The sequence below is a fragment of the Pristiophorus japonicus genome, chromosome 13 (genome assembly GCF_044704955.1).
Source record: "Pristiophorus japonicus isolate sPriJap1 chromosome 13, sPriJap1.hap1, whole genome shotgun sequence".
NCBI lineage: Eukaryota > Metazoa > Chordata > Chondrichthyes > Pristiophoridae > Pristiophorus > Pristiophorus japonicus.
In genome coordinates, this window is record NC_091989.1 from 80,776,908 (window position 1) to 80,799,869 (window position 22,962).

Consider the following 22,962-nt stretch of genomic DNA (forward strand, 5'->3'; position numbering starts at 1 on the left):
TTAAAATTTATCTTATTCACGTGACACTCTAATTCTCATTTATAATAATTGATCATTCTTTTTGAATGATGGTTTATGGTAGAAAATACTACATTTTACCCCCTTTCTAGATAAATAATTTTACTCCAACCTCCCCCATAGATTGTTCCTGTTTGGGGAATGGGTGAATCCAGTGTGTGTGATGGGTGGCACCCATTGAATCCTGGGTCAGGTTTGTGGCAGTACAATAGGAGTTTATTGTGCTGTTAGATTGTGTCTCGATGGTCTGAGACATTGTGATGCACCCAGCTGTAGCTATAATATCACTGTATGGGCAGATCACCAGCGATGGGTGTTGGTACAGGCAGTGCGTCTGAATCTCCTCCGCACCCTTTCCAACCTTAGAGAGAGTGCAGGGGAGATTTACTGGAATGGTCCCAGGAATGAGGGACTTCAGATATTTGGAGAGACCAGAGTAGCTGGGGTTGTTCTCCTTAGAGCAGAGACAGTTAAGGGGAGATTTAGCAGAAAAGCTAAAATGATGACTAGATCAGGAGAAACTGTTTCAATTGAACAGGAGGGCTGATAACCAGAGGACACAGATTTAAAATAATTGGCAAATTAAAGGGGAGATGAGGAGAATTTATTTTGCTCAATGAGTTGTGATCTGGAACCCGCTGCCTGAAAGGGCGGTAGAAGAAGATTCAATAGCAACTTTCAAAAGGGAATTGAATATATATTTGTAAAAGAAAAATTTGTGGGCTATGGGGATGCAGAGAGGATATTTCCACTCATAGGGGAAACTAAAACTAGGGGACATAGTCTCAGAATAAGGGGCCACCCATTTAAAACTGAGATGAGGAGGAATTTCTTCTCTCAGAGGGTTGTAAATCTGTGGAATTCTCTGCCCCAGAGTGCTGTGGAGGCTGCGTCTTTAAATATATCTAAGGCGGTGATAGACAGATTTTTGAGCGATAAGGGAGTAAAGGGTTATGGGGAGCGGGCGAGGAAGTGGAGCTGAGTCCATGATCAGATCAGCCATGATCTTATTGAATGGTGGAGCAGGCTCGAAGGGGCCAAATAGCCGACTCCTGCTCCTATTTCTTATATTCTTATGAAAAAGCAGTGGAGTGGGACTAATTGGATAGCTCTTTCAAAGAGCCGGCACAGGCACGATAGGTCGAATGGCCTCCTTCTGTGCTGTAAGATTCTATGCATTAGAGTGAGCACCACCAGCTCCATAAACCTGAAATACTTCTGGGTTGCATGTCGTATTAGAAGTGTGGTGTAACCAAAGTGTTAGGCCCAAGTGTATCAAACAGCTGGAGGCTGATCACAGTGTGACATACGCAGTATGCCCACAACAAAAGGGGGTAGGATTTCCCTGAAGCCTATATAAATTGCAATCGTTTAGGACCTCTGTCGTCTGCACAGAACGCGGCTGTCAAATCAGGCACACTAAAGGCAAAATACTGCGGATGCTGGAAATACTCAGCGGGTGCATTTCCAGCATTGTCTCTTCAAATTTCTGTCAAATCAGTGCTCGCTTCAAAAAAGCTCATCGCAATTCTTCCTCTATTGTGCCCTTTCTTCTAACAAAGTTACAGTGCTGACACTGAAACGTTGTGCTTCAGTGTGGGAGCTGTGTAACAAAAGAACTAAAAATACCCTGTCGAAGTTTTCTTTGATAAATCAGTTAAACGTACAACATAATGTCTCTGCCTGTCCCTAGTTTGGGTGGATATTAAGGAAACGCGGCGCACTTACCGTGTTTGAGCTGTTTTCACCGCCGCGGTGGCCTCTTGAATGAAATTCCGCTATTTCACTTTTTTTCCCGGCGGACCAGAAGTCGGTCATAATGGGGGCAGAAGGGCGGTGGTGAGCGAAAGTCCGTACACTAGAGGGGCGGAAGTTGGGGAAGCGGAAGGAGTGTCCGCTGATGTCACTCATCAGCGTAGCGCTGATGACGTCATCGTGCTGGTGCATCACCACGTCTCTCCCCTTCACTTAAAGGGGAGGGCCGCTGCGAGCTCTGTGATTATTTTAGTTCAGACCACCGGGCCACCAGGGAGGGTTCCGGCTGGCACCCAACAGGGGGTACCAGGCTGCCTGTTGGCAGCCCGGCCGAACGTGGAGGGGCATAATTGTCGGCTCGACATGGCAGTCGACCGACAAGAAAAAGTAAGATGGCGGCCGCGGCGGTGCGCCCTCCCCTTTAATGGTGACCGCACCGCAATTTTGAACATGCTGCACCAGCAGGAAAAGCTGCACCGAGCGGTGGAAGCAAGATTTTCTCGGTGGAATCTCACATTCAGGGGAAACATCGGCAGTGCGTGCACTGATGACGCACTTCGGACGGAGCGGCAGCAGCGAAGCGGTGGGGGGGGGGTGGCGGGTGGGGGTGGGAAGCGGGTCACCGGCGGGATACTGCAGGAGCGGAATTTCCAAAATGGTGGCTATTTCACAAAAAATCGGCGGCCATTGCACTCTGTAGCATGGCCGCCAATTTCCAGCATTTACAGGCCTTAAGGGAAGAGGCAATTACGGCCCCCTAAACGTCCCATGCCTGTCTCAGGCCTAGAAATTAGCCTCCTCAGCACCTCCCGTTTTCGCCTCCAGTGTCAATACTGGGGCGCTAAATATTAGCGACCGGGCGCGGTGAGAAGATTGACCCCCGCTGTATTCGGCGGCAGATTTGCGGCAGCGGTACGGTGTTGCACCCAGATCGCCTTCGCCCGGAGATCGCGTCACCATCGCCATGCGCATCGCCCCGGTAATGCCCCGAACCCAAACATGGATTCTGCCCCCTGCAGCATCGCTGGGCGTAAACACCGACAGCTGCAGGAGGCGTGGATCGGGACGCCGGGCGTTTCGGGGGCGGCGCTTAAAGGCCAGGTGTCCGAGGTAAGCAAATCTCAAATGCTCTCTTTGAATTTTTTTCCCTGTTTTTCCCTCGCGATCGATGTCCCAAGTCTCAATGTTCGAGTGAGATATTAAAGAGCTAAAGTTGTTAACCAATCTGCATCTATTTGTAAGAACATGAAGATTGTTAAACAGCTTGATGAAAATGTTCTCGCCACTTCAATTGATTCCATTCCAACACATAATCCCGATGAATTTGTTCTTTCAGTGAAACGTCATTAGCAGAGAATTTATCGGTTATACAACTGAATTCAGTTCAGAGGAACACTTTCCAATGGCTGACGGGCACCTTTCAGAGAGAGCAACGACACTCTGATGGAAATGTTTACACATGAGCACAGCTTCATTCCGGATTTCCTGCGACATTTCAACATCATCTAGGAAATGGTTTGCCACTTTCTCCAAGGCATCTTCAGGCCAGGCCTACAACATATAGACGAGGATACATTAGAATACATCCACAGCTCTGTCCATCGGTGGGACATTGATAGACACAGGTTCAGTGTGACAGATTGGCTCACTGTGAGGCACTATGGTCCAGATCTTTCTCCTTGCACCAAAGTGGGTTGTTGAGGGACTTCTGCTAGCCAGCTCTGACCTTTGACCCTTCTCCGGAGTCAGGGTCAATCACATACGTAGAGGAAAGATTGGACATCTGGGGTTGTTTTCTTTGGAACAGAGAAGGCTGAGGGCAGACCTTATTGAGGTGCAAACAAACATGAGAGGCCTGGATAGAGTGGATAGGACGGACCTATTTCCCTTGGCAGAGGGGTCAACAAACAGGGGCATAGATCTAAAGTAATTGGGGGTTTAGCGGCAATATGAGGGGAAATTTCTTCACCCAGAGGATGGTGAGGGTCTGGAACCCACTGCCTGAAAGGGTGGTAGAGGCAGAAACCCTCACCACATTTAAAAAGTACTTGGATGTGCACTTGAAGTGCGGTAATCTACAGGGCTACGGACCAAGAGCTGGAAAGTGGGATGAGGCTGGGTAGCTCTTGGTCGGCCGACACGGACACAATGGGCCGAATAGCCTCCTTCCGTGCTGAAAATTTCTATGATTCTATGAAAATGGAAAATTTCAGGAGGGAAATCCAAGCCAGCACTTTCTTTCAAGTAAAGAGACCAAATTCATTAATAAATCAGTTTACAAATCAACTGTCTCATTAGAACATTCTAATTAATCACACAACCCAGGAACACTCTAATTAATCACACATCCTACCGACAACAGGCTGTCATTATACAATTTGCAGCTGACTAGTTCTAATACTTTAATGGCTAAACTCTCACATTCTGTGATGTGGTGGCACAGATGGGTTTATTCAGAAACTCTCTTTGTAAGTTATATCTTCCGCCAACACTAGTCAGCAGGGTGCTGGAGCAAGGAATCTGACTGAGCAATACATTATTAATTCTGGCTCGAGGCTTCAATGACATCTCACATCCCTTTTCCAGGGAATTATTTACTCCTTGATGTCAGAAGAGTAACACTAATTCAAAATGAATTGACCCCTGTTGACAAATTTATCAACTCAACTTCCAGTTGCTAAACCTGTTGACGAATGTAAATAGACATACATTGATTATTGCTCTGTAGTTGACAATCTAGCCCTCTTTAATACCTTCGGAGTGAACATTAGAACAGCCCCTGGATACTGCTCTGCCATTCTATTAGCTCATGGCTAGTCTGTAACTCAACTCCATCTACCCACCTTTGCTCTATATCCCTGGATACGCTTACCCAACAAAGGTCTATGCAAATCAGTTTTAAAAGCTGCAATGCACAAAACTGCTGTGCTAAATATTGCGGTTAGATATAAGGAAAATGTTAGCCATTATTCAGCTACTAAAGCTCAGTTAAACACTCCGCTAAATCCGTTAGTGGGGAACACTAACAGCATGGGCAGACACTACATCAACAGAAAGCTTGCAGATAATAGTTGATGCCCATTGCTTATTCCTGCTTTAGAAACATAGAAACATAGAAACATAGGACTCAATTTTCCCCAGTATTTGCACTGTTTTTGAGAGCGAGAGAGAGGTAAGATGGTGCTATGTGTTTTTCAATCCTTTTAATGTGTTGGGAGCTGGCTGTATGTTTCACTTTGCAGCCTCAGGTCACATTGTGTCCCTGGTTACCATGGCAACCCCATCTTTTTGGCGCAGATCAAGGTTCCATCCCCCTCAGGTTCGGCCACACCAAAATGAAGAGATCCAACGGGGAAAATTACAACACATTTTTTTGGGGCATACTTGGGCCCTAAAAAAAAATCGGGCGTAACCCTTCAAGTACGGCAAAAAAATGCTTTGGGGAAAATTGAGCCCATAGAAACATAGAAATTTACAGCGCAGAAGGAGGCCATAACGGCCCATCGTGTCCGCGCCGGCCGACAAAGAGCCGCACGGTCCTTGGTCAGCAACCCTAAAGGTTACATATAAACCCATGAACAATGACAGAAAGGCAAAGAGCACCCAGCCCAACCAGTCCGCCTCATACAACTGCGACACACCTTACACTTGAAATATTCTACACTCCACCCCAACCGGAGCCATGGGATCTCCCGGGAGAGGCAAAAACCAGATAAAAATCCAGGCCAATTTAGGGAGAAAAAATCTGGAAAAATTCCTCTCTGACCCATCCAGGCGATCGAAACTAGTCCAGGAGATCACCCTGGACTTATTCAATTCCCTGCAGTGATACCATTATATCTGCACCGGCCAACAAGAGGTTATCCAGTCTAATCCCAATTACCAGCTCTAGGTCCGTAACCCTGCAGGTTACTGCACTTTAAGTGCCCATCTAACCATCTCTTATAAGTGGTGAGGGTTTCTGCATCCACCACTCTTCCAGGCAGCGAGTTCCAGACCCCCACAACCTCGATTTAGCCTATTTGGGCCCTATAATGTATTTGCTTCATGGGTTCTTTGCTTAAGAATTCATAGCAACACCTTGCTATTAAGAACTAGTTGGTTTATCAGCAAAAGGTTTAACAATCACATTACACATTACCAGTTCATCCACCAGCCCCATCGTGTATTCCCCGAACCCAACTGGCTGGGGTTTTATTGAGTCTTGTGAACACCACGTGACTGGCTAAGCCGCTCCCAACTCAACAGCTCTACAACTATTTTGAGCATAACTTTAAATCAAGTTTCCCAGGAGATCACATGGCTCCAGTTGGGGTGGAGTGTAGAATGTTCTAGTATAAGGGGTGTCGCAGTTGTGTGAGGTGGATTGGTTGGGCTGGGTGCTCTTTGTCTTTCTGACATTGTTCATAGGTTTATATGTAACCTTTAGGGCTGTTGACCGAAGACTTGCGACTCTTTGTCGGCCGCCACAGACACGATGGGCCGGAATGGCCTCCTTCTGCGCTGTAAATTTCTATGTTTCTAAGTATCCCCTTTTGGCAAGGGCTCTAGAACCCACAAATTAACAAATAAAACTTTAAAGGAAACTTAAATCAAATTAAAATTTGGTTGCCAGGGGTGATGATGCACTCCAGTCCCTCCGGCGCCCACCTCTCGCGGAAGGCCGTGAGTGTACCGATGGACACCGCGTGCTCCATCTCCAGGGACAACCTGGCTCAGATGTAACCACGGAAGAGAGGCAGGCAGTCGGGCTGAATGACCCCGTCGACCGCCCGCTGCCTGGACCGGCTGATGGCCCCCTTGGCCAGGCCCAGGAGCAGTCCTACGAGGAGGCCTTCCAACCTGCTCGCTCCCCTCCGCACAGGGTGCCCAAAGATCAGGAGTGTGGGACTGAAGTGCAACCAGCATTTGAGGAGCAGCCCCTTCAGATATTGGAAGAGGGGCTGCAACCTCGCACATACAATTAAAACGTGGAACACGGACTCCTCCAGACCACAGAAATGACAGGCGCCTGGGAATCCGTGAACCAACTTAAAAACTTATTGCACGGGACTGCTCCTTGCACCACCCTCCAGGCCAAGTCCCCGATAAATAGAGGGAGGACTCCCGCTTGGAGTGCGCTCCATTGGGGAACCCTGCCTCCTCTGGAAGCAAGATGGTGCACCATGGCATGTCCGGACAGCAGACAAGGATGGCAACGTGGAGAGTGTGCAAGAGCAGCCCGTACAGGAATCCCCTCCGTGCAGAACTGAAAGGCACGGAAGGGATTTCCTGGAGGAGGCTCAAGTTGTGAGGCAATGGCTCCCGAGGGAGGTTTCGGGGCTTGGCGCCGATGAGGAATTCCATCCGGACGGGTAAACAGCTCTACAACTAGCATCGCCACAGGTGCAGACATCAGAGGCCGAGTTACCTGAAACCAATCGATGGTGCAGCAGTTAATGAGGGCTGGGAACTGGCGCAGGCGATTGCAGAAGGCCTGCCCTACGGGACTGAACACCAGCATCAGGTGCAGGTTCTGCTGAATTCTTTCGGTGAACCTGTTGTACACGTTGACGGAGGTAACGTCAAGCTTGCTTTTCTCCACAGGTGCCAGCTGACTCATCTGGCAGTGAAAGAAAGCCATTGTCAAAATAATACAACGAGACTGCCCTACGGAATGTTGGCAGTGAGAACCAAGGTCATAGTTCAATCACAGGGACATCCTCAAAACTATCAGAATGATTTGCTCCTGGTTTATGGATTTTAGAGAAAAAAAAATTGCATTTCTGTAGTGCCTGTCGCAACCACAAGACGCCCCAATGCCAATTAGATATTTTTGAACAAAAGCAAAATACTTTTTGAAGTGTAGTCACTGGAGTGTGGGAAACGCGGCACCCACTTTGTTCACAGCAAGGTCTCAGAAACAGCAATGTGATAATGAGCAGCTAATCTGTTTTATTGGCATTGATTGAGGGGTAAACATTGGCCTTCAGTGAGGAGAACTCCTCTGCCTGTCTTTGAATAGTGCCATGAGATCCTTTACATCCAACTGAGAGAGAACATAAGAACATAAGAACATAAGAATTAGGAACAGGAGTAGGCCATCGAGCTCCTCGAGCCTGCTCCGCCATTCAATAAGATCATGGCTGATCTGGTCGTGGACTCAGCTCCACTTACCCGCCCTCTCCCCGTAACCCTTAATTCCCTTATTGCTTAAAAATCTATCTATCTTTGACTTGAAAACATTCAATGAGCCAGCCTCAACTGCTTCCTTGGGCAGAGAATTCCACAGATTCACAACCCTCTGGGAGAAGAAATTCTTTCTCAACTCGGTTTTAAATTGGCTCCTCCGTATTTTGAGGCTGTGCCCCCTAGTTCTAGTCTCCCCCACCAGTGGAAACAACCTCTCTGCCTCTATCTTGTCTATCCCTTTCATGATTTTAAATGTTTCTATAAGATCACCCCTCATCCTTCTGAACTCCAAGGAGTAAAGACCCAGTCTACTCAATCTATCATCATAAGGTAACCCCCTCATTTCTGGAATCAGCCTAGTGAATCGTCTCTGTACCCCTTCCAAAGCTAGTATATCCTTCCTTAAGTAAGGTGACCAAAACTGCACGCAGTACTGCAGGTGCGGCCTTACCAATACCTTATACAGTTGCAGCAACACCTCCCTGCTTTTGTACTCCATCGCTTTCGCAATGAAGGCCAACATTCCATTTGCCTTCCTGATTACCTGCTGCACCTGCAAACTAACCTTTTGGGATTCATGCACAAGGACACGCTGGCGCGGCGCCTAAATTCTGCCAACGTCCGCCACGCGGCCGATGCCATCGAGTCGCTAAAAACAGCTCTGGGTCCTGACTCCGTTAGGTGCATCGAGGAGGCTCAAGCACGGGGGGAGATCCCGTCCGAACTGACCCCCGTCCGGACGGAATTCCTCATCGGCGCCAAACCCCGGAACCTCCCTCGGGGGCCGGCGCCTCACAACTTGAGCCGCCTCGGGGAAATCCCCTCCGTGCCTTTCAGTTCCGCGCGGAGGGGTTTCCTGTACGGGCTGCTCCTGCACACCCTCAACTTTGCCATCCTCGCCGGCCGTCCGGACACGCCATGGCGTACCATCTTGCCGTCCGGAGGAGGCGGGGGTCCCCGATGGAGGGCACTCTACGCAGGGGTCCTCCCACTATTCATCGGGGCCTTGGCCTGGAGGGTGGTGCACGGAGCAGTGCCGTGCAACAAATTTTTAAGCCGGTTCACGGACTCCCAGGCCGCCTGCAATTTCTGCGGTCTGGAGGAGTCCGTGTTCCATGTTTTTATTGAGTGCACAAGGTTGCAGCCCATGTTCCATTATTTGAAGGGGCTGCTCCTGAAATTCTGGCTGCACTTCAGTCCCACTCTCCTGATCTTTGGGCACCCTGTGCGGAGGGGAGCGGGTAGGTCCGAAGGCCTCCTCGTAGGACTGCTCCTGGGCACGGCCAAGGGTGCCATCAGCCGGTCCAGGCAGCGGGCGGTCGAGGGGGTCGTTCAACCTGACTGCCTGCCTCTCTTCCGCTCTTACATCCGGTCCAGGGTGTCCTTGGAGATGGAGCACGCGGTGTCCACCGGTACGCTCGCGGCCTTCCGCGAGAGGTGGGCACCGGAGGGACTGGAGTGCATCATCACGCCCGGCAACCAAATTTTAATTTGATTTTACGTTTTAAAGTTTAATTTGTTTTAATTGCCGGTGTTTTTAGTGTCCCCTTCCCTTTTATAGGGGGCACTGGGGAAAATTGTGAATTTCGTGCCCAAAAAAAAAACCAAAAAAAGAAAAACACAAAAAAAAGGGGGGGAAAAAAAAAAAAAAGGGCCTTGTAAATGTCTGGAGTGTCACCCAGGTCGGGTGGCACCGTTTAATGTTTTATGTTTTCGCAGGTAAACTCAAAAGAGTTTCATGCACAAGGACACGCTGGCGCGGCGCCTAAATTCTGCCAACGTCCGCCACGCGGCCGATGCCATCGAGTCGCTAAAAACAGCTCTGGGCCCTGACTCCGTTAGGTGCATAGAGGAGGCTCAAGCACATGGGGAGATCCCGTCCGAACTGACCCCCGTCCGGGCGGAATTCCTCATCGGCGCCAAACCCCGGAACCTCCCTCGGGGGCCGGCGCCTCACAACTTGAGCCGCCTCGGGGAAATCCCCTCCGTGCCTTTCAGTTCCGCGCGGAGGGGTTTCCTGTACGGGCTGCTCCTGCACACCCTCAACTTTGCCATCCTCGCCGGCCGTCCGGACACGCCATGGCGTACCATCTTGCCGTCCGGAGGAGGCGGGGGTCCCCGATGGAGGGCACTCTACGCAGGGGTCCTCCCACTATTCATCGGGGACTTGGCCTGGAGGGTGGTGCACGGAGCAGTGCCGTGCAACAAATTTTTAAGCCGGTTCACGGACTCCCAGGCCGCCTGCAATTTCTGCGGTCTGGAGGAGTCCGTGTTCCATGTTTTTATTGAGTGCACAAGGTTGCAGCCCATGTTCCATTATTTGAAGGGGCTGCTCCTGAAATTCTGGCTGCACTTCAGTCCCACTCTCCTGATCTTTGGGCACCCTGTGCGGAGGGGAGCGGGTAGGTCCGAGGGCCTCCTCGTAGGACTGCTCCTGGGCACGGCCAAGGGTGCCATCAGCCGGTCCAGGCAGCGGGCGGTCGAGGGGGTCGTTCAACCTGACTGCCTGCCTCTCTTCCGCTCTTACATCCGGTCCAGGGTGTCCTTGGAGATGGAGCACGCGGTGTCCACCGGTACGCTCGCGGCCTTCCGCGAGAGGTGGGCACCGGAGGGACTGGAGTGCATCATCACGCCCGGCAACCAAATTTTAATTTGATTTTACGTTTTAAAGTTTAATTTGTTTTCATTGCCGGTGCTTTTAGTGTCCCCCTCCCCTTTTATAGGGGGCACTGGAAAAATTTGATTTTAGCGCCCCAAAAAAACCAAAAAAAAAGAAAAAAAAAAGGGGCCTTGAAAATGTCTGCTGTGTCACCCAGGTCGGGTGGCATGGTTTTAATGTTTATGTTTTTGCAGGTAAACTCAAAAGAGTTTCATGCACAAGGACACGCTGGCGCGGCGCCTAAATTCTGCCAACGTCCGCCACGCGGCCGATGCCATCGAGTCGCTAAAAACAGCTCTGGGCCCTGACTCCGTTAGGTGCATCGAGGAGGCTCAAGCACATGGGGAGATCCCGTCCGAACTGACCCCCGTCCGGACGGAATTCCTCATCGGCGCCAAACCCCGGAACCTCCCTCGGGGGCCGGCGCCTCACAACTTGAGCCGCCTCGGGGAAATCCCCTCCGTGCCTTTCAGTTCCGCGCGGAGGGGTTTCCTGTACCGGCTGCTCCTGCACACTCTCAACTTTGCCATCCTCGCCGGCCGTCCGGACACGCCATGGCGTACCATCTTGCCGTCCGGAGGAGGCGGGGGTCCCCGATGGAGGGCACTCTACGCAGGGGTCCTCCCACTATTCATCGGGGACTTGGCCTGGAGGGTGGTGCACGGAGCAGTGCCGTGCAACAAATTTTTAAGCCGGTTCACGGACTCCCAGGCCGCCTGCAATTTCTGCGGTCTGGAAGAGTCCGTGTTCCATGTTTTTATGGAATGCACAAGGTTACAGCCCCTGTTTTATTATTTGAAGGGGCTGCTCCTGAAATTCTGGCTGCACCTCAGTCCCACTCTCCTGATCTTTGGGCACCCTGTGCGGAGGGGAGTGGGTAGGTCCGAGGGACCTGGGCACGGCCAAGGGTGCCATCAGCCGGTCCAGGCAGCGGGCGGTCGAGGGGGTCGTTCAACCTGACTGCCTGCCTCTCTTCCGCTCTTACATCCGGTCCAGGGTGTCCTTGGAGATGGAGCACGCGGTGTCCACCGGTACGCTCGCGGCCTTCCGCGAGAGGTGGGCACCAGAGGGACTGGAGTGCATCATCACGCCCGGCAACCAAATTTTAATTTGATTTTACGTTTTAAAGTTTAATTTGTTTTAATTGCCGGTGCTTTTAGTGTCCCCCTTCCCTTTATAGGGGGCACTGGGGAAAAATTGTGATTTTAGTGCCCCAAAAAAAAAAACAAAAAAAAAAAAATGAAAAACACAAAAAAAAAGGAAAAAAAGGGCCTTGTAAATGTCTGGTGTGTCACCCAGTTCGGGTGGCACGGTTTAATGTTTTGTTTTACAGATAAACTCTCAAAGAGTTTCATGCACAAGGACCCCCAGGTCCCTCTGCACCACAGCATGTTGTAATTTCTCCACATTCAAATAATATTCCCTTTTACTGTATTTTTTCCCCAAGGTGGATGACCTCACACTTTCCGACATTGTATTCCATCTGCCAAACCTTAGCCCATTCACTTAACCTATCCAAATCTCCTTGCAGCCTCTCTGAGTCCTCTACAAAACCCGCTTTTCCACTAATCTTAGTGTCATCTGCAAATTTTGTTGCACTGCACTCTGTCCCCTCTTATAGGTCATCTATGTATATTGTAAACAGTTGTGGTCCCAGTATTGATCCCTGTGGCACACCACTAACCACTGATTTCCAACCGGAAAAGGACCCATTTATCCCGACTCTCTGCTTTCTGTTCGCCAGCCAATTCTCTATCCATGCTAATACATTTCCTCTGACTCCGCGTACCTTTATCTTCTGCAGTAACCTTTTGTGTGGCACCTTATCGAATGCCTTTTGGAAATCTAAATACACCATATCCATCGGTACACCTCTATCCGCCATGCTCGTTATATCCTCAAAGAATTCCAGTAAGTTAGTTAAACATGATTTCCCTTTCATGAATCCATGCTGCGTCTGCTTGATTGCACTATTCCTATCCAGATGTCCCGCTATTTCTTCCTTAATGATAGTTTCAAGCATTTTCCCCACTACAGATGTTAAACTAACCAGCCTATAGTTACCTGCCTTTTGCCTGTCTCCTTTTTTAAACAGAGGCGTTACATTAGCTGCTCTCCAATCCGCTGGTACCTCCCTAGAGTCCAGAGAATTTTGGTAGATTATAACAAATGCATCTGCTATAACTTCCGCCATCTCTTTTAATACCTTGGAATGCATTTCATCAGGACCAGGGGACTTGTCTACCTTCAGTTCCATTAGTCTGTCCAGCACTACCTCCCTAATGATAGTGATCATCTCAAGGTCCTCCCTTCCCACATTCCTGTGGCCAGCAATTTTTGGCATGGTTTTTGTGTCTTCCACTGTGAAGACGGAAGCAAAATAATTGTTTAAGGTCTCAGCCATTTCCACATTTCCCATTATTAAATCCCCCTTTTCATCTTCTAAGGGACCAACATTTACTTTAGTCACTCTTTTCCGTTTTATATATCTGTAAAAGCTTTTACTATCTGTTTTTATGTTTTGCGCAAGTTTACCTTCGTAATCTATCTTCCCTTTCTTTATTGCTTTTTTAGTCATTCTTTGCTGTTGCTTAAAATGTTCCCAATCCTCTAGTTTCCCACTAACCTTGGCCACCTTATACGCATTGGTCTTTGATTTGATACTTTCCTTTATTTCCTTGGTTATCCACGGCTGGTTATCTCTTCTCTTGTCGCCCTTCTTTTCCACTGGAATATATTTTTGTTGCGCATTATGAAAGAGCTCCTTAAAAGTCCTCCACTCTTCCTCAATTGTGCCACCGTTTAGTCCTTGTTTCCAGTCTACTTTAGCCAACTCTGCCCTCATCCCACTGTAGTCCCCTTTGTTTAAGCATAGTACGCTCGTTTCTGACACAACTTCCTCATCCTCAATCTGTATTACAAATTCAACCATATTGTGATCACTCATTCCGAGAGGATCTTTTATGAGGAGATCGTTTATTTTTCCTGTCGCGTTACACAGGACCAGATCCAAAATGGCTTGCTCCCTTGTAGGCTCTGTTACATACTGTTTTAAGAAACAATCCCGTATGCATTCTATGAATTCCTCCTCCAGGCTACCTCCTGCGATTTGATTTGACGAATCGATATGTAGGTTAAAATCCCCCATAACTACTGCCGTTCCTTTTTCACATGCCTCCATTATTCCCTTGATTATTACCCGCCCCACCATGAAGTTATTATTTGAGGGCTTATAAACTACGCTGACCAGTGACTTTTTCCCCTTACTATCTCTAATCTCCACCCACAATGATTCAACAATTTGTTCATTGGAGCCAATATCATCCCTCACAACTGCCCTGATATCATCCTTTATTAACAGAGCTACCCCACCTCCTTTCCCTTCTTGCCTATCTTTCTGAATCGTCAGATACCCCTGTATGTTTAATTCCCAGTCTTGGCCACCTTGCGACCATGTCTCTGTAATGGCCACCAAATCATACCCATTTGTAATGATTTGTGCCGTCAACTCATTTACTTTATTTCTAATGCTGCGTGCATTTAGGTAGAGTGTTTTCATCCTAGTTTTTAAACCATGATTTTTAGTTTTTACCCCTCCTGCAGCCCTTTTATATTCAGTGGTCCTTTTTGTTTCTTGCCTTTGGTTTCTCTGCCCTCCACTTTTACTCATCTCTTTTCTGTCTTTTGTTTTTGTCTCCTTTTTGTTTCCCTCTGTCTCCCTGTATTGGTTCCCATCCCCCTGCCATATTAGTTTAACTCCTCACCAAAAGTACCAGCAAACACTCCCCCTAGGACATTGGTTCCGTTCCTGCCCAAGTGCAGACCGTCCGGTTTGTACTGGTCCCACCTCCCCCAGAACCTGTTCCAATGCCCCACGAATTTGAATCCCTCCCTGCTGCACCACTGCTCAAGCCACAGAGCAGTCGGGGCCTCGCTTTAACGTCTCATCCAAAAGACGGCACCTCCAGCAGTGCGGCACTCCCTCAGCGCTGCACTGGGAGTGTCAGTCTAGATCTCTCAGATTATCCTCAACTTTGCTATTTTATATATCTATAGAATTAAAACTCTTGTGAGGAGAACACCCCCGTGAGTCGTGAGAAAGCTGTTGCAAGCATCTGGTGAGGTGATCATATTGAAACGTATAAGATTCTGAGGGGGCTTGACAGGGTAGATGGAGAGAGGATGTTTCCCCTCGTGGGGGAATCTAGAACTAGGGGGCATAGTTTCAGAATAAGGGGTCGCCCATTTAAAACTGAGATGAGGAGGAATTTCTTCTCTCAGAGAGTCGTGAATCTGTGGAATTCTCTGCCTCCAGAGAGCTGTGGAGGCTAGGTCAATGAATATATTTAAGGTGGAGATAGACAGATTTTTGAGCGATAAGGGAGTCAAGGGTTATGGGGAGTGGGCAGGGAAGTGGAGGTGAGGCCAAGATCAGATCAGCCAGGATCTTATTGAATGGCAGAGTAGGTTCGAGGGACCGAATGGCCTGCTCCTGCTCCTATTGCTTATGTTCATCCACAGCATTTTGCTTTTGTATTAGCCAAAGAATCCCAATTGGCTAAACTACCTTGTTCACACAGGGATCAAATGCGAATATGACTACAGAGGTGGGCAAGTACACAAGGATAATCAGTCGCCTAGTAACAGTCTACCAATAAATAACTAGCAAGGAGGAAAGGTAGGAGAAATAATGAGGGCACGTTGGAATTGCTGGACCAAAATCTATCGAGTTCACCTTCTACCATCCTGGTAGTCGCTTGGAAAGGTAATGCGCATTTCCCTGGATGAGTTGCTTGTTGCGAGACTTGTGGCACTGGGTGTCTGTCCCTGTGACACTGTCTGGGATTCCTGTGATTCCTGGGGGAGGGGGAGCAGAGCCGGGCTGTATTCCGGTGATGCTACTGAGGTGGGAGGGGCTGGTCCTGATGTTCCAACTCAAAAGGATAGTACGCAGCTACAGCAACTGATCATGATCTTATTGAATGGTGGAGCAGGCTCGAGGGGCCGTATGGCCGACTCCTGCTCCTATTTCTTATGTTCTTATGTACCTTGCCGGGAATTCGCTCGCTGGGCATCCCAGTGCAAGCGCTGCCAGTGAGATCCAACCCAGGCCCCAGTCAACCGGAGGAGTCTGGCCGAGATCCTGTGGGTGGTGGGGGGTGGCGGGAGGCCGAAGATGGGTAGACCTTTCCCTCATTGCCAGGATGTTTTCAGGCAATCGAAGCCTTCTGTCTGCTGACCTCCCAATTCCAGACGCCAGACACACACACAGCTGAGCTCAAATTCCCCACCCCTTCTCCACACTCGGCCTGAGCAGGAGTGCTGGTCTGGGCTGGGGTGCCCTCGTGCCCTCGTACTCATTGGAATTCAGAAAATGAGAATGATTTTATCGAAACGTATAAGATTATGAGGGGGCTTGACAAGGTGGATGCAGAGAGGATGTTTCCACTGTTGGGGGAGACTAGAACTAGAGGGCATGATCTTAGAATAAGGGGCCGCCCATTTAAAACTGAGATGAGGAGAAATTTCTTCTCTCAGAGGGTAGCAAATCTGTGGAATTCACTGCCTCAGAGAGCTGTGGAAGCTGGGACATTAAATAAATTTAAGACAGAAATAGAGTGTTTCTTAAATGATAAGGGGTTATGGGGAGCGGGCGGGGAAGTGGACCCGAGTCCATGATCGGATCAGCCATGATCTTATTGAATGGTGGAGCAGGCTCGAGGGGCCGTATAGCCTACTCCTGTTCCTACTTCTTATGTTCTTATGTAATGGGCGGAAACAATTAATGTCGGCTCTCCTGGGTTGAGCGATGAGGTCAGCGCTCCGTGCCAGCACTGGGGCAACAGGGACCATGAAAATCCAACAAATACATCAAACAATGAAGTCTTTCATTTGCTCACAAGACTGCCATTTGTGCACCACTGCCCATCACCACTTTGCTTGTCTCTCTCAGGAGCCTGGGGGCTTCGCTTTGAAAGGTTGGTTTTATGTTGCCCCCCCCCCCACCCATAATGGCAGACACAATCGGCCAATCCACCGCCGATCCACACTCCGGGCAATGCTACGCACTGAGGGCCCAGTGCAAGGGCGCGGCACCACTTTCAGCAACACCACACCAGGTCACACACTGCCGAACTGGTGAGCTCAATCCGGCCGTGTCGGACAATCCCACTCCCCTGGAACAGCTTAGATGCTGGCCGCGACACTCCAGGGATGAATGTTTGCACACTGCTGCTAGCACTGATTGGACGATGGGGTGTTGGGGGTCAGGGAATCCTGACACTCCCCATTTCACTGATATCACCGCTGATATCACCAACACACAATACGGAGGGGCGGGAACTGACCGGCTGGTCCGCCAAGCCGGCCCCACACCAGGAAGGCTGGAGCTTCGTGGCTAAACATTGCTCCCCGAGCCCCTCCCCCAAGCCCCCCACCCCTCCCCCGAGCCCATTCCCCGAGACCCCCGCCCCCTCCCCCGAGCCCCTCCCGAGTCCCTCCTCACACCCTCCCCTGAGCCCCCCGCCCCCCCCTCACACCCTCCCCAGAGCCCCTGCCCCCTCCTCATACCCTTCCCCGAGCCCCCTGCCCCCTCCTCACACCCTCCCCAGAGCCCTCCTCACACCCTTCTCCGAGCCCCCCGCCCCCTCCTCACACCCTTCTCCGAGCCCCCCACACCCTCTCCCGAACCCTCCGTCCCCTCCTCACACCCTTCTCCAAGCCCCCTGCCCCCTCCTCACACCCTCCCTTGAGCCATGTGATCTCCTGGTAGAGGCAAAAAAAACTGAAAAGTCCCAGGGCCAATAAAGGAAAAAATATTCTGGTAAATTCTGGCTCCCTCCGGTCATAGAAACCAGCTCGAGAGCTCACAGCCACCCTGTGTTCGCTCTGGTAATTCTGCCAGTTCCACAGGATGTCGAGCGAGATTTCGGTTCGCGAGTGGAGTCTGGAAATGTATCTGGCGGGGCGACTACGTCTTACCTTTTCGATTATTGCCCGCTTTTCCTCGTTGTCGAATAGGTTGGGGATATCCCCGTTGTTCAGAATCATGTTGATATCTTCCAGAAAGGCTTCATCCTGATATAAAACAGTGATGAGGAGAATTTATCACCGAGATATATTGGGCCGAAATGTGCATTCAGAGACGTACCTCTGGCGTAGCTGCTGGCTCCTGGGAGTCAGAGCCTTGGGGTCCGGGGCCTGTCAGTGTGCGCAGAAACCTGGAACCAGGGGGGGGGGCGCTCTGAGAACCAATGGTGTACGCCATCGGCCCTGCAAAATCCCGCCGTTATATATTCATTCTCAGGATGTAGGCGTTGCTGGCAAGGCTGGCATTTACTGGCCACCCCTAGTGACGCTGAGAAGGCGATGTTGAACCTTCTTCTTAAACCACCTAGCGTTTTGATACAACTCATTGCTGACTAAGGTGTAATGTATGCACCTGGGAGTATGCTCACAGGTGTTGTAGAGCTGTTGAGGGGGTCGTTCAGTCCAACTGCCTGCCTCTCTTCTGCGCATACATCCGGGCCAGGGAGTCCCTGGAGATGGTGCACGCGGTGTCCACTGGTACGCTCGCAGCCTTCCACGAGAGGTGGGCGCCGGAGGGACTGGAGTGCATCATCACCCCCGGCAACCAAATTTTTATTTAATTTGATAAAGTTCCCGAGTTAATTTAGATTTATGGGTTCTAGTGCCTTTACAAAAAGGGGGCATTTGATTTAAAAGTTCTATCTAAAATAAATGTAGAGCTGTTGAGTTGGGAGGGGCTTAGCCAGTCACATGATATTCACAAGACTCAATAAAACCCCAGCCAGTTGGGTTCGGGGGATCCACGATGAGGTAGGTGGTTGTGAGTCTGGTGGATGAACTGGCAATGTGTAGTGTGATTGATAAACCTTTTGCGAATAAACCAACTAGTTCTTAATAGCAATGTGTTGCTATGAATTCTTAAGCAAAGAACCCATGAAGCAGATACATTACAGTGGGCTACTCCAGAGGGGCAAGAGTCAACTATGTTGTTGTGGGACGGGAGTCACATGTAGGCCCAGAACGGGAAAGGACGGCAGCTTTCCTTCCCTAAAGGGCATTAGTGGACCGGTTGGGTTTTTATGGCAATCGGACAGTATTTTTACTGATACCAGATTATTATTTCCAGTTTTTTAAAACTGATTTCCAGGATTTGAACCCACATTGTGTGGATTATATGCCCAGTAACATGACCACTGCCCGACAGTACCCATCGTAAGATGGATATGCGCTGTATGTAGGAGGGTGCCCAACTTAAATCTTCATTATAAAGAACTGCATGTAAGATTGGCAAGGTAACAGGCGGAGATGGGCAGATTTTCGAGCGATAAGGGAGTAAAGGGTTATGGGGAGCGGGCAGGGAAGTGGAGCTGAGTCCAAGATCAGATCAGCCATGATCTTATTGAATGGCGGGGCAGGCTCGAGGGGCCAAATGGCCAACTCCTGCTCCTATTTCTTATGTTCTTATGTAGGCCACAAGCCTCACTGAGCAACTCAAAGATCAAAACAGGACAACCTGCAGGAAGTTAGAGGGAATGGGACAGTGAGCGATAAAGGTTCTGGACAAACATTGCGGCCGTTACCTTGATCTGATGGTCTGCAAATAGGAAGACGGTGGGAGTGCCATTCTGCCCAGCCCCGCGTAACACCTTCTTCAGGTCGTCCTTCCACTCAGCCAGCGTGTACGTTTTCTGGATACAGACCTGGAAGATCTCGGTGTCGGCCATGAAGGCAGCGAGCCTTGTGGCGGACTGCCTCCCGCTCCCTCCAATCCCTACCATTCACAACACAACAACAGTCATCGATCCTCCAGCACCGGCAACACATCCTGCCCTCACGGAGGTGCTACGTCTCACTCGAAGCGATTACTTTCACAACTTTCACAAATAAAGGAATAAAGAAAAGACATGCATCTATATAGCGCCTTTCACGACCACCGGATGTCTCAAAGCACTTTACAGACAATGAAATACTTTTGGAGTGTAGTCATTGTTGTAATGTGGGAACTGTGGAAGCCAATTTGTGCACAGCAAGCTCCCACAAACAGTGATGTGATAATGACCAGATAATCTGTTTTTGTTATGTTGATTGAGGACACCAGGGATAACTCCCCTCCTCTTCTTCAAAAAAGTGCCATGGAATCGTTTACGTCCACCTGGGAGAGCAGGCAGGGCCTCAGCTTAACATCTCATCCGAAAAACGCCAACTCCGAATAGATTTATGTGCTCAAGTCCCTGAAGTGGGACTTGAACCCACAACCTTCTGACTCAGGTGAGAGTACTACCCACTGAGCCACAGCTGACACTTATATTTGCATATAAATAACAAAATTCAGGGTATAAAACTGCTCTTCTATTTTACAGCTGTGTTTCAGCAAAAACCTCAACAAGTCCGAGTACTCACTGCACTCTGTTCAGAGAACGTTGAGGCACAGAGGGAGAATTGATTCATATAATAAAACCTTTCCTTGTAAAATCAACAGGCCGGCTTCACGTTCTGAGAAAAAATTTCACATATCGATTGAGAAAAAAAATCACAACTTTTTGTATTTAAGTTAAAGCGGCAAAAATTGAATTGAAGTGTCTGTTTTTTGGGGTGTAAGGCAGGTGCAAAGCAGACCAATTTAGCAGTGGGGTGGCCTGCACCCGATCTGTGCGGGAGTGGGTCCCACTGTGAGGCTCATTGTTAGTCATCAAATGGTGTTGGAACCATTGAATATGTTAATGAGGGCCTAAAGCCTGTTGAAGGCCCTGTCGGAGAGTGTTGCCGGTGCTGAGTGGAGTAGGCACCGGGCTAGCTCGCTCAATGTTTCAGGGGTTTGTTGATTCCTGACCTACAACACCCAACAAACCAGCTCCCTTTCCTGAAACTTACTCAATGTGGAGCCAGGGGCAGGAGTAATCGTCCTGGCTCCCCGTTACTCCTGACAACCTCTGCCCATCGCCATCATCTCCCCCCCCCCCCCCCCCCACAAAGGATTGATCAACCCCCCCCCTCCCACTGTCTCCCACTTTCCCCACCCCGGACCGATCACCCTCCCTCCCACTTTACCCACTCTCCCGGGATCGATCACCCCCCGCTCCCACCCCCACTTGCTCCCCTCCCCCACTAAGGCCTGATCAGCCCCCTTCCCCCTCCCACTGTCTAGTCTACCCGCCCCCCCCCCCCCAACTCCTCCGGGACTGATGCCATCAGCAGTTGACCCGGAATCCGATCCCGGAGCAGGGCGCGTTCCCGGGGAGGTCCCGGAATACGGGGCCAGACAGGGCGCGCTCCCAGGGAAGGTGCAATCGCCGCCTGCAGCTCTCCCACAATAATTACACCACACTCGAAGCCTAACTGCGGACCAGCCTCGGGCCTCCTGGTTCAGTGACGATCCGTGCCCAAAAGTGTTCTTAAAGATTGCAAGAAACCTTCATTGTTAGAATAATTATGACCGGAGTGTCCCAATCAAGTCAGATTTCTAACTATTGCTTCTGGTGAACTTTGTGGGACAGAGGGGGAATTTGCTGGAATCCCTGTTTATGGGCAGAGTTTACAGTGTGTTTAGGACAGAGGTAAGAGGAGGGCAAAGTATTCCATCACCAGTTGGTAAAGCAGTACTTTTTATGTCTGTTATTGAGGCGTATTCTCTCTGTGGGAAGGGTTCACTGGGAGTTGTAATGTAGATTATGTTACAAGGTTAGTGGTGGATTTAGAAACAGTGGGATATGTTAGCACTGGCTATATGGTGGCATGCCCCTCTCTGAGTCATGAAGGTCATGGGGTCAATTCCCATTCCAGGGACTTATAGACATAGACACAGAAAATAGGTGCAGGAGCAGGCCATTCGGCCCTTCGAGTCTGCACCGCCATTCAATATGATCATGGCTGATCATGCAACTTCAGTACCTATCATCATCATCATCATAAACACAATCTAGGCTAAGTACAGTGCTAAGGGAGTGCTACACTGTCGGAGGTGCCGTCTTGTGGATGAAACATTAAACTGAGGCCCCGTCTGCTCTCTCAGGCGGACGCAAACGAAAAGGAGTTCTCTCCAGTGTTCTGGCCAATATTTACCCCTCAACCAACATCAGATACAAAAGCAAAATACTGCGGATGCTGGAATCTGAAATAAAATACAGAAAGTGGTGGAAATCTCAGCGGGTCAGCCAACATCTGTGGAGAGAGAAACAGAGTTAATGTTTCAGGTCTGTGTCCCTCTGTCAAAACTGGATAAAGTTCGAGATGCAACAGATTATGAAGGAAATGCAGGGTCACTGAAAGGGGGAGGGGAGGAAAGACCAAAAGGGAAGGTCTGTAATAGGGTGGAAGGCAGGAGAGATTAGAGAGACAACAGGGATGATGGGAAAAATGAGATGGTAATGGCAGAAGTTAGGAAACAAAAGTTGAGTCTAGATAGCGGAATCATCACCAGCTGCCACGGGAAAGAGAAAAAAAGGGGGGATTTTAAACAAAAAGGGGGAACGGGAAAGAAATCATTCACTAAAAGAGATTATCTGGTCATTCTCTCATCGCTGTTTGTGGGAGCTTGCTGTGCGCAAACTGGCTGCCGCGTTTCCCACATTACAACAGTGACTACACTCCAAAAGTACTTCATTGGCTGTGAAGCGCTTTGAGACGTCCTGGGGTGGTAAAAGGTGCTATACAAATGCAAGTCTTTCTCTGTCCACAGATGCTGCCTGACCCGCTGCGACCTCCAGCACTCTCGGTTTTGATTTCTAACCTTTATGCCTGGGCAGAAATGTAACTCTTACAGACTGGGGTCTCCCTCACTTGTGCCCGCAGCAGGGGGTGCTGTTTGGAGGTTACTAGCACTGGGGGATGAGGACACTGGGATGCCGTGAGTGGGAGTGTGATGCTGCATTTGTTTGCCCACAGCTTTGTCCCCTTTCGAGGACCCCGGTCTTGGTCACCTTCAGTGACCTTCACGGCCAATAACTGGAATATGGAACAGTCATCGGTATCTCCACATCAGGGAGAACATTGTTAATGCTGTGCGACACATGCACTGAACATTTTAGCGCCAATATACTGTCCCAAAAATAGATAGCAAAAACAGAATGGAATCAGCAACTCAAGTCCGTATATTTTTACACAGGAAATATAACGGCGATGGATGTGGAGATTGGGATTTGGAGCTGTTAGACCTCTCGAAACCCTCTTTCTAGAACTCTTTTCTTTTTGGGCTCTTACAAGAGGTATTCATAGAACGACACACCACAGAAGTGTGGGCAGGTACAGCAGGAGCGGCGAGGTCAGGGCGAAGGAGTGGCGAGAGATTGCAGAGGGATGTGATCAGGGCCCAGGAGAGGCGAGGGCCCAGGGGC

At 49.6% G+C, this 22,962-nt stretch overlaps 1 protein-coding gene across 1 annotated transcript in view; it reads right to left on the minus strand.

Moving 5' to 3' along the window:
• The window catches only part of LOC139278130 (dynein axonemal heavy chain 3-like), a 485,560-nt gene that overhangs the window by 138,030 nt on the left and 324,568 nt on the right, over positions 1-22,962 (minus strand). Inside the window, exons 37-40 of the mRNA XM_070896786.1 lie at positions 19,213-19,403; positions 17,585-17,680; positions 7,184-7,375; positions 3,191-3,324 (exon numbers count right to left, since the gene is read on the minus strand). Of these exons, the coding sequence (XP_070752887.1) occupies positions 3,191-3,324; positions 7,184-7,375; positions 17,585-17,680; positions 19,213-19,403 (613 nt within the window). The remainder of the gene's footprint in view (positions 1-3,190; positions 3,325-7,183; positions 7,376-17,584; positions 17,681-19,212; positions 19,404-22,962) is intronic.